This window comes from Tasmannia lanceolata, unplaced genomic scaffold (assembly GCF_043159265.1).
Source record: "Tasmannia lanceolata isolate RefF3 unplaced genomic scaffold, GAP_Taslan_0.1 ptg000008l, whole genome shotgun sequence".
Taxonomy (NCBI): domain Eukaryota; kingdom Viridiplantae; phylum Streptophyta; class Magnoliopsida; order Canellales; family Winteraceae; genus Tasmannia; species Tasmannia lanceolata.
The window spans coordinates 57,680,527-57,694,909 of NW_027518685.1; the positions used below are offsets into that span (position 1 = coordinate 57,680,527).

General features: G+C 40.2%; 1 protein-coding gene across 1 annotated transcript in view; it reads right to left on the reverse strand.

The window, feature by feature from the left end:
• The window catches only part of LOC143885387 (3'-5' exonuclease domain-containing protein), a 68,793-nt gene that overhangs the window by 12,631 nt on the left and 41,779 nt on the right, over positions 1-14,383 (reverse strand). The window contains exons 4-6 of the mRNA XM_077389537.1: positions 7,533-7,966; positions 7,356-7,432; positions 7,080-7,215 (exon numbers count right to left, since the gene is read on the reverse strand). Of these exons, the coding sequence (XP_077245652.1) occupies positions 7,080-7,215; positions 7,356-7,432; positions 7,533-7,966 (647 nt within the window). The remainder of the gene's footprint in view (positions 1-7,079; positions 7,216-7,355; positions 7,433-7,532; positions 7,967-14,383) is intronic.

Genomic DNA, 14,383 nt, shown 5'->3' on the forward strand with positions numbered 1-14,383 from the left:
AAATATTAAATAATTAAAATCTCTTTTTGCGGGCGGTCATGACTGCTGCTATATCCAAAAGAAAGACCGCCGGTATATCAAAAAATTAAAAAAATCGAAATTTTTGGTTGAATATCCTAAAATTCCATGCAAACTTTCGGCAAAAAAAAATCTGTTTCGGGTATGTGTGATTTCAATTTCGGTTTTGACCGAAATCCAAAATTTGGTCCGAAATTTCGGATTTCAGTCAGAAATTTAAAACCATGCTCAAAAGTCAAAGTTCAAAACCGACCCTCTGGATTGAAATATCCTTTATTGAAACTACAAAGCCTCGAAATCATTTGCATAAAGTTTTGAATAGTCATGATAAAGGTACAGTGTCTTTGGCCTAATTATTCCCATCCCAAGTATATAACAAAATTATAATTCTTGTGAATTGCTTCTCTTGAATTTTCATACATTATAATAAGCGACTGAAAAGTGATTTTCCCTCTTAATGCTTCTGTTCTTCCTCTGCTACTTACAAGCATCCAAATGAGTATATCTGTAAATTTTTTTTTTTTTTTTGAAAATTGACAATTTCATTGATACTACGAAGATTACATTGGGGACCAGGGGTCCCTACTTGTATTACATAGAATCAATTAAGGGTGGCCAGGAGCATACTCCTAGGTCAGTAAAAACCAAAAGAAAAGATCTTATGGGTCAACCGCTACAGGTAGGTCCACATTTCCGTACGCTGCCACCAATGAAGCACGGGTACTCTCCCGGGGGTCCCGCACCCGTACCCCACACGTATGGGGTGCGGGTACGCCCCGGGTACGTCCCGGGTGCGCACCCCTCATTTTTTTTTTTAAAAAAAAACAAATTTTTCTGTTTTGGGTGCGTGTCGGGTGCGTCGTGGGTGCGCACCCACGCGTGCCCGACACGTTTGGGTGGGTTTTAATTAAAAAGGGGGGTGTTTCAACTACTTAAGGGGGTGGCTTTATAACATATTGGGGGGGGGGGGGGTTGTTTAGAAAACAAATAAAAGGTAAAAAAAACCGTCGATTTATACCCAAATCTCTCCCTCTCTCCCTCTCTCAAAACCCTACCTAAACCCATCTTCTCCGGTGAGCTCCCTCCACTCCGACGAGGTCTCTCCACTCCGGCGAATCCCTCCCCTCCGACGGCCATTAAAGCCTTAAAGGTAACCCTCTCTCTCTCTCTCTCTCTCTCTCTCTCTGTGATTCTCTCTCTCTCTCTCCCCGTGCACTCTCTCTCAGCCTCTATCTCTCTCTCTCTGTAACTCTCTCTCTCTCTCAGCCTCTCTCTCTCTCTCTGTTTCCCTCTCTCTGTGCCTCTATCTCTCTCTCTCCCTCTCAGCCTCTCTCCTCTCTGTGTTTCTCTCTCTCTCTCTGTATCTCTTTCTCTCTGTTTTTTTTTTTTGGATTTGTCAATCGATTTTGATCCAAAACAGATTATCGGGCCTGTTTGTTTTGGATTTTGACCACATTTTTTGGATTTTGTCAATCGATTTGAGTCCAAAACAGATTATTGGGCCCTGTTGTTTTGGATTTTGAGAACATTTTTTGGATTTTGTCAATCGATTTTGAGTCCAAAACAGATTATTGGGCCCTGTTTGTTTTGGATTTTGAGAACAGATTGTGAATCCAAAGCAGATTTTTGGACTCACAATCTGTTGAATCTAATTTTGAGTCCAAGAATCAGCTTCAGACTCAATCTGTTCTCAAAATCCAAATATGATTTTTGATTGCAATACATGTTGGCTGTTGAGAGTCCAAAACTGAGTTTTGGGTGCAATACCTGTTGGCTGTTGAGAGTCCAAAACTGATTTTTGGGTGCAATACCTATTGGCTGTTGGCTGTTGGCTGTTGAGAGTCTAAAACTGATTTTTGGGTGCAATACCTGTTGGCTGTTGAGAGTCCAAAACAGATTTTTGGGTGCAATACCTGTTGGCTGTTGAGAGTTCAAAACTTATTTTTGGGTGCAAATACCTGTTGTCTGTTACTCTGTTGAGACTCCAAAACTGATTTTTGGATGCAATACGCCAATACCTGTTGAGACTTGAGACTTGAGAGTCTAAAATTGCTTCATTATAAATTTATAATTGCATTGCATTGGATTGCCATTTGCCATTTGCCATTTGCCATTTGCCATTTGCCATTTGCCACTTGCCTTTTGAATTTACATGGGTATGTTTGGTTGTGTATACAATTGTTTAATTTACATGGGTATGTTTGGTTGTGTATACAATTGTTTAATTTACATGGGTATGTTTGGTTGTGTATACAAATTTACAATTGGTGTTGCCTTGTAACCTTGTTTGTTTCAATTTGTGTAATTGAGAATTAGAGTCCCTTGTTTTGTTGGGTTGCAACGTTGCGTACTAAAATTGTTTTTGTTGTTTAATAGATTTTATAATGTCTTCATCCGGTGCTAGTAGCGCCGCCCAAGCCGCACATACGTCTTCTACTGATGAAGATTTGTCGAAGCCTTTATGGAAGCATGTCTCTAGATTTGATAAAGATCCTAAGGGTGGAGGGAATGTGAGGTGGCAATGCAATTTTTGCAGTAAGAGTTTCAGTAGCTCCTACACAAGGGTTAGGACGCACTTGTTGAAGATATCGGGACAAGGAATCGGACCATGTCCTAAAGTGAAAGCAAGTGATCTACTTGCACTGCAAAGGTTTGAGGAAGAATGCAAAGAGATTATGAAGCAAAATGCTCCCAAGAAAGTGTCATTGCCACCATCGTCGAGTACTGGATCATTGGGTTGCACAAGTATGTTTGTCTCTCCAAGTTATGATTTGAAGAAGAGAAAGACAAGTGGAAATGTGAGTGCACTTGAAAAAGCTTTCAACATGGCGGCCCGTGATCAACTACATGCCGAGATTGCTAGGATGTTTTACTCTGGTGGCTTGCCCTTTCACCTAGCAAGAAACCCATACTATGCTAGTTCCTACACTTTTGCCGCCAACAATGCACTTTCGGGGTATTTGCCCCCGCGGTACAACTTGCTTAGGACAACTCTACTTCAAAGAGAGAGGGCTAATATTGATAGGTTGTTGCAACCTATTAGAGACACGTGGAAGGAGAAAGGCGTGAGCATTGTTAGTGATGGATGGAGCGACTCACAGAGGAGGCCTCTCATTAACTTCATGGCGGTATCGGAAGGTAGAGCTATGTTTCTTAAGGCGATAGATTGTTCGGGGGAGACAAAAGACAAGCATTTCATTGCTAACTTATTGAAGGAAGTCATTAATGAGGTTGGACATGATAAGGTTGTCCAGGTAGTTACCGATAATGCTCCAAATTGCAAGGCGGCCGGACAACTTGTTGAAGCTCAATTTCCTTCCATATTTTGGACCCCGTGTGTGGTGCACACACTCAATCTTGCTTTGAAGAACATTTGTGCGGCAAAAAATGTGGAAGTAAATCAAATTGCCTATGGAGAATGTAATTGGATCTCGGATATTGCGGGAGATGTCATGCTAGTGAAGAATTTCATCATGAATCATTCGATGAGATTGGCCATATTCAACGACTTCAATAGTTTGAAGTTGCTTTCCGTTGCCGAGACTCGCTTTGCGAGTGTTATTGTGATGCTTAAGAGATTTAAACTCTTAAAGCAAGGTCTACAATCGATGGTGATTAGTGACAAATGGAATTGCTATCGAGATGATGATGTAGGAAAAGCAAAGTTTGTGAAAGAGAAGGTGTTGGATGACATTTGGTGGGATTCTATCGATTATATACTCTCTTTTACATCTCCTATGTATGACATGCTAAGAGAGTGTGACACGGATAAGCCTTGTCTTCATTTGGTTTATGATATGTGGGACACGATGATTGAGAAAGTGAAGACGGCAATCTATAGGAAGGAAGCAAAGAGAAAAGAAGAAGAGTCTAGCTTTTATGAAGTGGTGCAAGAAATTCTTTTTGATCGTTGGAACAAGAGCAACACTTCGCTTCATTGCTTGGCTCATTCATTGAATCCAAGGTTAGGTGACCTCAAATTTTATTTAGATTAATAGTTATGTTCATTGTGAACTTTATTTCCACTTTTAACATGAAACTAAATTATTTTTTCTATTCTTGAAGGTATTACAGCGAAGAATGGCTTAGTGCCGGTTCAAATCATGTTCCTCCACATAAGGATACAGAGATTTATGCAGAGAGGGTAAAGTGCCTCAAAAGGTACTTTCCCAATTCAGCAGATCGCACGAAGGCTAATGTGGAGTTTGCCCACTTCTCTATGAAGTCTGGATTATTCAACGACGTTGATTCCATCAATGACCGAGCTACTTTAGAGCCTCATGATTGGTGGGCTGTCCACGGTACGTGTGCTCCTATGCTTCAAAGCTTAGCTTTGAAGCTTCTTATGCAGCCTTCGTCTTCATCTTGTGCCGAGAGGAATTGGAGCACTTACTCCTTTGTGCATTCTTTGAGAAGAACAAGATAACTCCACAACGGGCTCAGAACTTGGTTTTTGTTCATAGTAATCTTCGTCTTCTATCAAGACGATCTCCACAGTATGCACAGGGAGAGACGAGGATGTGGGACATAAGTGGAGATTCATTTGACTCTTTTGAGGATGTTGGGGGGTGCTTGAAGTTGCTAGCCTTTCACTCGATGAGCCGGATTTGGAAGCCGTTGTTTTTACCGATGATGTAGATGATGATATTGGAGATGAGGCGACGGACATTGTATCTAATGAATGATGCGATCGTAACATCTTGTACTTAAAGTTGGAACTTATGAAATATGGAGTAATATTAGATTTTGCTATTTTGGTGATGTTAATTGTAATTTGATTGTTCTTTAATTGTTTTTAATTTTTATAAATATATAATAAAATAATAAAAATTATTATTATATTTAACGTACCTGAACGTACCCGCACCCGGGTTTTTTGGAAAATCACGTACCCGCGTACCCGTGTCGTGTCGTACCCGTACCCCGCACCCGTACCCGTGCTTCTTAGGCTGCCACCGTGTCGAATAACTATTTCACTTCCCTTTCAAATTCTCCATCTACTCCCACAGCCGAGAGTACTTTCACCATTCCCCCTTCCTTTCCTTTACCCTGCCCAATGGTCTCAATTGATTCAAATCCAACAAAAAGTGCCATATTTGTGGGCCCCATCAAGTCATATGTGTGACCTGCCACGTCACATAAACTTCACCACTTTCTAGCTAGAGAATTCGATTTTCAAAAATCCTGCTCAAAGGCCTGAAGCTATTGTGCGCCCCTAACCGTGCACGATAGCCAACCCATCGAATCCGATCTTCGGCGGCCTCCACCTTGCGCCACCGCCTGTCCCAGGGGATCCCCATTAAACCACCAATCCAAAAAACCCTAGTCTAACCCTAGAAACCACCATTACTCACCCTAACTTCTTCCTCTCTTCACCTCCACCAGAACTTAAATCCCTAACCCTACCCTTCCTTCCACCTAACCTTAGAGACCACCATTGTTCGCCCTAACATTCTTCCTCTTCACTTTCACCAAACCCTAAATCCTAACCCTACCCTACCTTCCACCTAACCCTAGTCTTACCTCCTCCCTCAACCACTACCTCTCCAGCCACCGCCTTCTACCACTCTAGCTAACTACTTGCAACCCAAAACACATATCCTAACCTAGCATCCCAGCCCTTCTAGCCTCAACCTTGCACCTCGATCAAACCCATATTTTACCCCCAATCTCCAGACGGCAACCCCAACGCTATCTCCGGCTACCCGTCACCTCCGCCACTCAACACGGCCCCCAAATCCGGCGACCCACGACTTCCCAAAGCCCTTTGCCGGTCAATCGACGCACCATTTCCGACACCCCACTTGCTTTCTGCGTTTGACGAGGGGGAGGAGGGTTTGGAATAATCGGTCGTCTCAATACCGCCGTCCGCATCTTTCATCAAACTTTTTCTCCACCACCTCCACATCCAATCTCCTCGTTTTTTCCTCCGAATCCGAACACCATTTTTCATACTCCTGCCACGTCCACCACTTTCAACGACTCACCAGCCCACTTTCTCTGCCCACCCTACCCAGTTCCGATCCTTTCCCCATTAAATCCGGCACTCTCAAACCCAGATCCGGCCATTCCGCACCTCCAGCCACCATTGTTGCATCCCCTGCGAGATCTGCCCAAACCCGGGCATCATCCGGCCACTAACACCTCCCTTGCCCATCAAGGGAGAGAAAGGAAGAGATCAGAAAGAATGAGAGATAGATCTAAGAGAAAGAAAGACTAAAGAGATAGAAAGAGGGGCGATCAGAAAAAGCAGAAATAGAGATATCAGGGAGAGATCTGAAAACTAAAAGAAAAGGAGAAAGGGGGAGCAAGAGAGGGATCAGGAAAAGAGAGGGAGAGAGAGAGAGAGAGAGAGAGAGAGAGAGAGAGAGAGAGAGAGATCTGTAAATATTATTAGATTCATGTGCAAGTGAACTTGCTGAGGATTATTATTGCTTATATCTAGTAAGGAGTAAGTTATGAACAACAAGCAATAAACCTTCTTTGTAATTCCCTGCATAGAGCTATCTTTGTCTCTCTCATTTTTCTTCTTGCTCTATGTCTTTGTCGCCCTTGTGGGCCCCCATGTAATTTCTTTTTTTCTATCTAATATATCTGGTTGAGGTCCTGCCTAACCTCTGCTTACCCATCAAAAAAAAAAGTTACGAACAATTATGAGATCTAGCAAAGTACTTCAAACCGATGTTTCTGCTTTTAATTTTCTTTTACTATATAACCAGTAAATATATCGAAGCCTGCCATATATTTTCCAGCCAGCACAGATATGTCCGAAACAAAATTTTCAAATCACATGAATGGTAACCTAAAATTATTTTCAAATCACATACAGGGTATCCTAAAATGCATCACAGTTGAACTTTTAGGATGCAATTCTCTACAGGGAAAACAAGTATTTTTTTCTAAAAAAACAAGCAAAATATTTTTTTTCATTTATCGATTAGAGAAAGACTTGAGTTATAAAGATATGCCTTTTCCCTAAAGCAAGTAACCAGATTTAAAAGGATTAACCAACTTACAAATTTGAAGCTCTGAAAAGGTTGATATGTGTTTAGTGAATATACCTCAAGTAGTTGGTCATTCTTAAGAAGATTCTTCACCCTGTAAACTTGATTCCTTATTAAATATTGGTGTTTCATCAGCTTGGTGTCCCGTGTCAATAGCACTCTTTTTTCTTTGTGTGCTTGATTTAGTAACTGCCTAAAGGCAACCATAAAATAAAAGATCAAGACAATGGAGGAAAACAACAGTATTTCCTATCATATATTTCATTGTATGCTACACTTTAAATAATCAAATAAATTAAAACAATACATTCAGTGGTTCACATGCTAACGCACCTTGTTTCAGGCTTTTTAAAAGACGGAGTTGCTGCATCAATTCCAACGCATCTTAAATGTTTTGCCAATCCTTCAACCTGTCGATTATGAAATGATATTCTAAAATGAAGCAAATTAGACATTATAATCAATTACAATATACAAGTATTGTAGAGCCATACTTGGAAAGCATATTACCATCACATCGCATAGAAACTTAGGGCATCCATCACCCCCAAAGGCCGAATCCCATGGCGGGGGACCCTGCCAACCACTGTAGTTTTCTGAACATTGTATGGAATTTGAATTCACTGAGGAGTGTTTTCTCTCCTTTCGTCTTGAGGCCCTAGGTTTTCTGTCTGAATCCTCCAACAAAATCTTTTCACCATATTTTTGGACAATTTTTGAGAGTGAATCATCCATGGGAATGTTATGCTTATGAGAAGGCCAGGAAAAAGATGTCAGTACATTATGATTTCCGGGGTGAGTTTCATAAACAGTCGATTTAACCACATCTGATCCTTCACCAATCTTCTTCGTCAAAACAGCATTGCAAATATCTGACTCCTTAAGGATCTCCTTCAATCCAAGAGCCACATTTGACAATTCAGTTGTGTCATACAAAGAAATACCTGCAACATATCAAAAGTTCTTCCTCAATACTCTCAAAAAATGTAATCCCATATCATTGAGAAATATTTTTCAAGGAACCACCTGCTTTCCAAGGATATCCTACAATTGTCAAAAGTGACAATGCTTGGGATCTGTAAAAAGTAGCAACAATTCATTGTGTATTTTATACTCAACTCAACTTAACTCAACTAAGCCTTTGTCCCAAACTAGTTGGGGTCGGTTAATGAATCCTTTAGAAAATTTTCATGAAGGTGAAAGAATCTACCCGGCTTAAATTGACTAAGTCTAATCCTGAACACTAATTGGGTTCGTCTACATGGATCATGTTCTTCCATTCTCTCCTATCCAAGGTCATGTTCTTTGTTATGTTCTCTGTTATGTTCCTAGCCATCAAGTCTTTCCTCATTGTGTATTTTATTTAACCGAAAAATAATTAAAAGGTGTTGAAATGTTTGGGAAAAACTAGAAGATAACCATCTTAGAGATAAATGATCTGCGAGAAAATAAAAGTAATCCGCATGGACATGAATAGAAAAATATCACAAGACAAAGAAGCACAAAGTAAAATGATGCAGAGTAAAGTACAACAAGAATATTGGCTGATGAGAAAAGAATTGGAATACGTGCAAGTGTACACACAACACTTAGGTATCTACATTCAAAATTTTGAAATGGACATCCTGGATTCCCTTGGCAGTTTGGCGATGCTAACCACATTTAGCGACTTCTAGTCAGTCCTCTCACCGACACCATTCACTTAGTTGCTAGCACCTGAGCATCTGATGGACTGTTTTTCATCTCAGTGAAGTTCATGTTAAGGGACTTTTTTATGAACCTACTGCAGCTAGGAAACAATTTGGAGTGAAATTGGCTGCCATTAGAGAGTTGAGTATTCTTGAGTATTGTTTCATTCCATTGATCCTTACTATGGTTCCACCCTACTTCCTTGTTTTGACGGATACGACTATTATGGTGATCCCGAGATTGAGTGTCTACAATGGATTGATGCTCTTGATTCATATCATATATACTTAGTCAGGATCACCGAGAGAGCAATTGGAATGTCTGAGAGACGGTTACACCTTGTGCTAGGGGTGAGTGGTAGCGCTAAGGGCATTAGAGCTTTGACATAGGAGAACCTCCATTCCGTAGATGAGGGTAGGTATGCAATATTTTCATGAGGAAGTTGATGCGTATTGTAGGCCCAATAAGTCCCATATTTGCCAATTAGATTTTTAGGATTTTTATCTCCATGTCATTTTATTTCTAGGATTTTTATTTCCACGTTTTAGTTTTTAGGGCTTTTATTTTCCATGTTATTTTATTATTAAGTTATTTCAATGGCCTGATATAAGGCCCAGATGTATTAGGGTTTTTAGATTTTGATGATGAATTAATGAATTGAGAACAGAGATTCTCCCATATCCCTCTTCTTCTTCCCTTTCTCTTCTTCTCTTATTCGTCTTCTTCTATTTCTCCCCCTCTAATTTCTTGTCTTCTCTCTTCTTTCTTCTAATCCCTTCCCCTTCTCTTCTTCTCTTCCTATGATTCTTCTCTTTTCCCCTCTTTGTCCTATTTCTCCTCCTTTGGGCCACATCAGAAGTATACCCCTAGAGCCTATCGGCAAAGATGTGAATTAGAGGTCCATGGAGAGAGCGAGAGGCTAAGCAGAGAGACGTGAGGATGAAGCTATACGTGAACAACAAGCTAGAAGCGACGCAGCCCGTCATGAAATAGAAGCTAATATTGATGCTGGGTGGGATAAGCTCAAGTTACTTGTTGAACAGTTGCAGAGGCAACATACTCCAGTGCATGCACTTTCTTGTCCTACACATGAGGCTGAGGTTTCTCCTGTTATTGAGACTCCTGTCATTGTTGAAGAGCCGACAGAACAGTGCATTGAGCCGGAGCATAACGATGAGGACTTATCATCTATGACAATACAAGATGATGATAACCACAGTGTGATAGAGTTTACTCCTGAGTTCTGAGGCAGCTTGTAGACAGGAGCCAGAGCACAACTTTGAGCATGAGTCTATAGCATCTGCAGAGACAGACCATAGTGGTCCAGTTGACTGGACAGACGATGGTTTGGTTCTTGAGATGAAAGAGAGACATTGTTGTAGCAGAGATTATCTATAAGGACTCATTTCTGAGCTGACTTTATCATGGCAGGGACCTTCGATTTGCATGGAGAGCGACAGAACAAAGATGAGTAGAGCATATATGGATAGGGACCGGCATGAGACACCACCGCCTATGCTTTTTTTGAAATGGTAAATTATTGTATTAATAGAAAATGGGAGAAACCCCACGACCGAGGTGGTGGTGGGTATTGCATGACAGATGTGACTGAGGCGATACCGCAGATGAACCCCGGGTGAAGGGTCTTGGTACGGAGAGCGTCGTATTTGATCCTGGTGCCGGTATCACATTTGCTTTGGCCTAGTATGGAGCAGTGTTTAAAAATGCAGATGCGATTCAAAATGCAGCCAAGAAAAATCCTTGTCGTCGTTGTCGACTGGCGCAAATGCGGCCAAGAACTCGGTTGGCATGGCTGAGTACTCAGTAGACGCGGTTGTAACTCGCGAGATTCAAATGAGTTTTTATTGACTTTGTAGGGCAAAAAGAGGAACGTGGCAGCAAAATGCGGAACGCGGCCAAGGGAAAAGGGAGTCAACTCGGGGGAGTCCATGATGATGCGGAGGAGTTTTAAAACTATGGTTAGGAGGGACGACATGCCAGCTTGCCCATTGACTTGGGTTTTTACCCCTTCTATTAGAATGGAGCCAAGCTTGTGGTCGGGCTCTTTTTAAGATTTGGAGGATGTTGAGGACCGGGTCCAGGCCAAACTAATTAACATAGGTGGTAGTTTCATAAATATCCATGTTGGAAATTCTTGTTAATTCTACGCGCTTGTAGGGTATACATGTAGGGGATATATTTGTAATATGTGAGTGTTTGAAGAGCCTTGTAGCGAGATTTGAATGTAAAGGGAGGAAATCCTCTATAAATAGGGCAGAGTCTTTCTTATTTGGGACTTTTGATGACTTAGATGATTTTGAAGAGAATTTACAAACCTAGCTTGGGGAGAAGAAATTTCCAGCTTGCAAGATCTTTGAAGGAAGTTACAGAAGAAATCCTGAGATTTGAAGGCCTTCCATCTCTTCTTCTTCTTGGCATGAGTACATCGCCAAGCTAAGTATCTCTCTTGCAGTTTTCTATCAAAATTTCAATAAAATTCAGTTTTCTTTTATAATCTATTATCTTTGTTCACATTCACTTGTTTTCCTATTCGTTTCCAGCTCAATTTCTGCACATTCTACTCATTTTTTTCTGCAATATCCAACAACATACTGTTTTGGGACTATTTTTGAGCAGAAATTTTCAATCCATTCACTGTTCTTGGCTGAATCTTGAACTCAAAATATATTTCATGATTAGATCCTAAAATATCTATATCATTGAGTCAAGCATCAAAGGATGAGATGGAGCTTCAGCTGAAGTTCAGCTGTATTTTATCTCAGCAAAAGAAAACTTCACCGCCATATCAAAATCTGTACGTAATAACCAATTGAAGGTTGGGGTGCTATCCTCAGCTGTAAGCAACTTGTCTTTACCATCACTAGCTGAAAATGCATGCATTTGATGACAAATATATTTCAGAATCTTCTAATCTTAAGGCTAAGGTTTCTGCAAGCTTCGAATATCACATGGCAACTAAGTTATAAATTATGTTCCGTTCTAGCCGGAACAGACCGGTATTTTGGTTCCAGTATGGAATCCCCAACAGAACAACTATATTTTCCGTTTCGGTCCATTCCGGTCGTTCCGTCCGGAGTTCCGTCGGAATCCGGAATTTTGGACGAAACAGGTAGAATGCCCTATTTCGTCTGGAATTCCCCAGTTTTTGTTTTTTTCTTTTCATCTCTTCTTGGTTCCTTTTCTTGGTTCTCTTTTCTTCTTCCTTTTTCTTCTTAGTATTTACATTCATAGTCATTTAAGTAAATGTCTTTTTCTTCTTAGTATTTCCATTTACTTACAATTTGCAAGTAAATAATGGAATATCCACCATTTGGATCTATTAAAAATAGTTTCAAGACCTAAATCAAAAAAGGATAAAAAGCCAATTTTCTAGTTCTAGTACAAATTTGAAAAAAAATGGGTCGGGTCAAAATCTTAACTTCCAAACAATGAGGTATTTTTCCAATTTTAAAAATACAAATTCTATCATGTCCAAACATTATTAAATCCCAAAAGTCCAATATAAAAATATCATAATTTCGTCTCTAAAAATTTTTCATCTTGTCAGGGCACTGATCAACAGTTCAACACACTAGTCAAGCTGATAGTGATTTTCCTTTAAGTAAATGTTGGATCTTTTACATTTTTTTCATTTAATTATTTCTTATATTTTTCTATCAATTTCTGATTTTTTGGATTTTCATATTTTTAACTATTGAAAAAAAAAATCCCTCGTCGTAGCGGAACAAAAAGTTTCGAACGAAAGCCGAACGAAACGGGCGAAATACCGGTCGCCAAAACGAAACGGCGAACGAAACGGAATTTATAACTTAGCATGGCAATGTTCCAAAACTATGTACAATGGCAAGCAGCCATGAATTTACAAGAGTTTTGGAAAATTGCAGTGAATTCCAAATAAACCAAACATTGATCCAAAGCATGTTAACCGGCTGTATAGAGTGGATTCCATGGCAGCAAACGCGTGTTACAAGTTCGCATGTCTAATTCCAAACGAAATTTTATATAGCAGAACCTTCAATCAAAAGAGAAGAAAATGAGATTCATCCCAAAAAAACAGCCAAAACCATTAAACGCACAGATTGAATCCACAATTCAATAACTCTTAGGAGCTTTGGTCCATTTTTTAAAGTAACTGAATTTTATTAAAATGCACCCAAATTACAACCAAGGAGACGTGTGGTCCCACCAATGCAATTACAAAAGCCCTTCTAACATAAAAAAAAGATAGCTTCGCTCCAAATTTCCTGTCTCTTAGCATAGGCAATGGAAAACATAGCCAATCCGAATATCAACCCAGCCCAAAATACTAGGTTTTTCGCCCTGGATTCACTGAAACAGCAATCAACTGGTGCCGAAAACAGATCCCACGGTCATTACTTGAACAATCACAGTCATTGAATAAGTCCCTGATTTGTGATAGCAGCTTTGGTCCATTGATTATCGAATTCACCCAGAATCTCAAAAAATAAAGGACTGAAAGAAGTGAAAACGAGCACACTTATAGAGCCATTAATGATAGGATTTCAAAGAAAACCCTAGGCAAGAACGTCACTTCTACAACAACATACACAACCATCAGTGCTCAGATCGGAAACTCGAAGTAAGGCCATCAATTTCCATTTGCAATTAAAAAGTCAGCAATATATTAAGATCTGGATTGAAATATCTATTTCTAGTTCTTTATGGCTGTTGAGAGAGGTAGAGAAAAGAGAGAAAGTAAAGAATGGGAGAAAAGATTGAGTTATGGTTCTCCCCCTCACTCATGTAATATAAATAATAAAGAGTGAAGTACAAAGACAAGTATGCCCTTGGGCATTACAATAAAGACCTAAAGACCTGTTAACACTCCCCCTCAAGCTGGAATGTAGATATCTAACATTCCTAGCTTGTTACAATTATCAACTAACTTAGCTCTACTTAGAGGCTTCGTGAACATGTCTGCTAATTGATCTGTAGATCAGGTAAACACGGGAGATATGTAGCTTCGCTGAATCAAATCTCTAATGAAATGACAATCCACTTCAATATGTTTGGTCCTCTCATGGAAGACTGGATTCGTGGCAATGTAAATGGCGGATTTGTTGTCACAGTATAACTGAGCTGGAGAAGAAGAAGGAGGAAATCCAATCTCTGAAAGTAAGGAACGTAGCCACATGAGTTCCACACTCGTATGAGACATAGCTCTATATTCTGCCTCGGCACTGGATTTAGACACAACATCTTGTTTCTTACTTCTCCATGAAACAAGATTACCTCCAATAAAGGTGCAATATCCTGTAGTAGACCACCTATCAGCCGGAGATCCTGCCCAGTCTGCATCAGTGTATCCTTCAATTCTCGGGTGCCCATGCCTCTGAAATAACAACCATTTACCTAGCGAACTCTTCAGATATCTCAATATCTGAAGTACAGCAGCCCAGTGTGAAGTGCGAGGTGAGCTCATATGCTGGCTAACAGCGCTAACTGCAAAGGTAATATCTGGACGTGTAACAGTAAGATAAATGAGCTTACCAACTAAGCGTCTGTATCGCCCTGGATCTTCTAACAAGACTCCCTCCTCAGGGAGTAATTTCATATTCTTGTCCATAGGAGTTGAGGCAGGCTTGACTCCCAAATAACTTGTTTCATCAAGAAGATCCAGAACATACTTC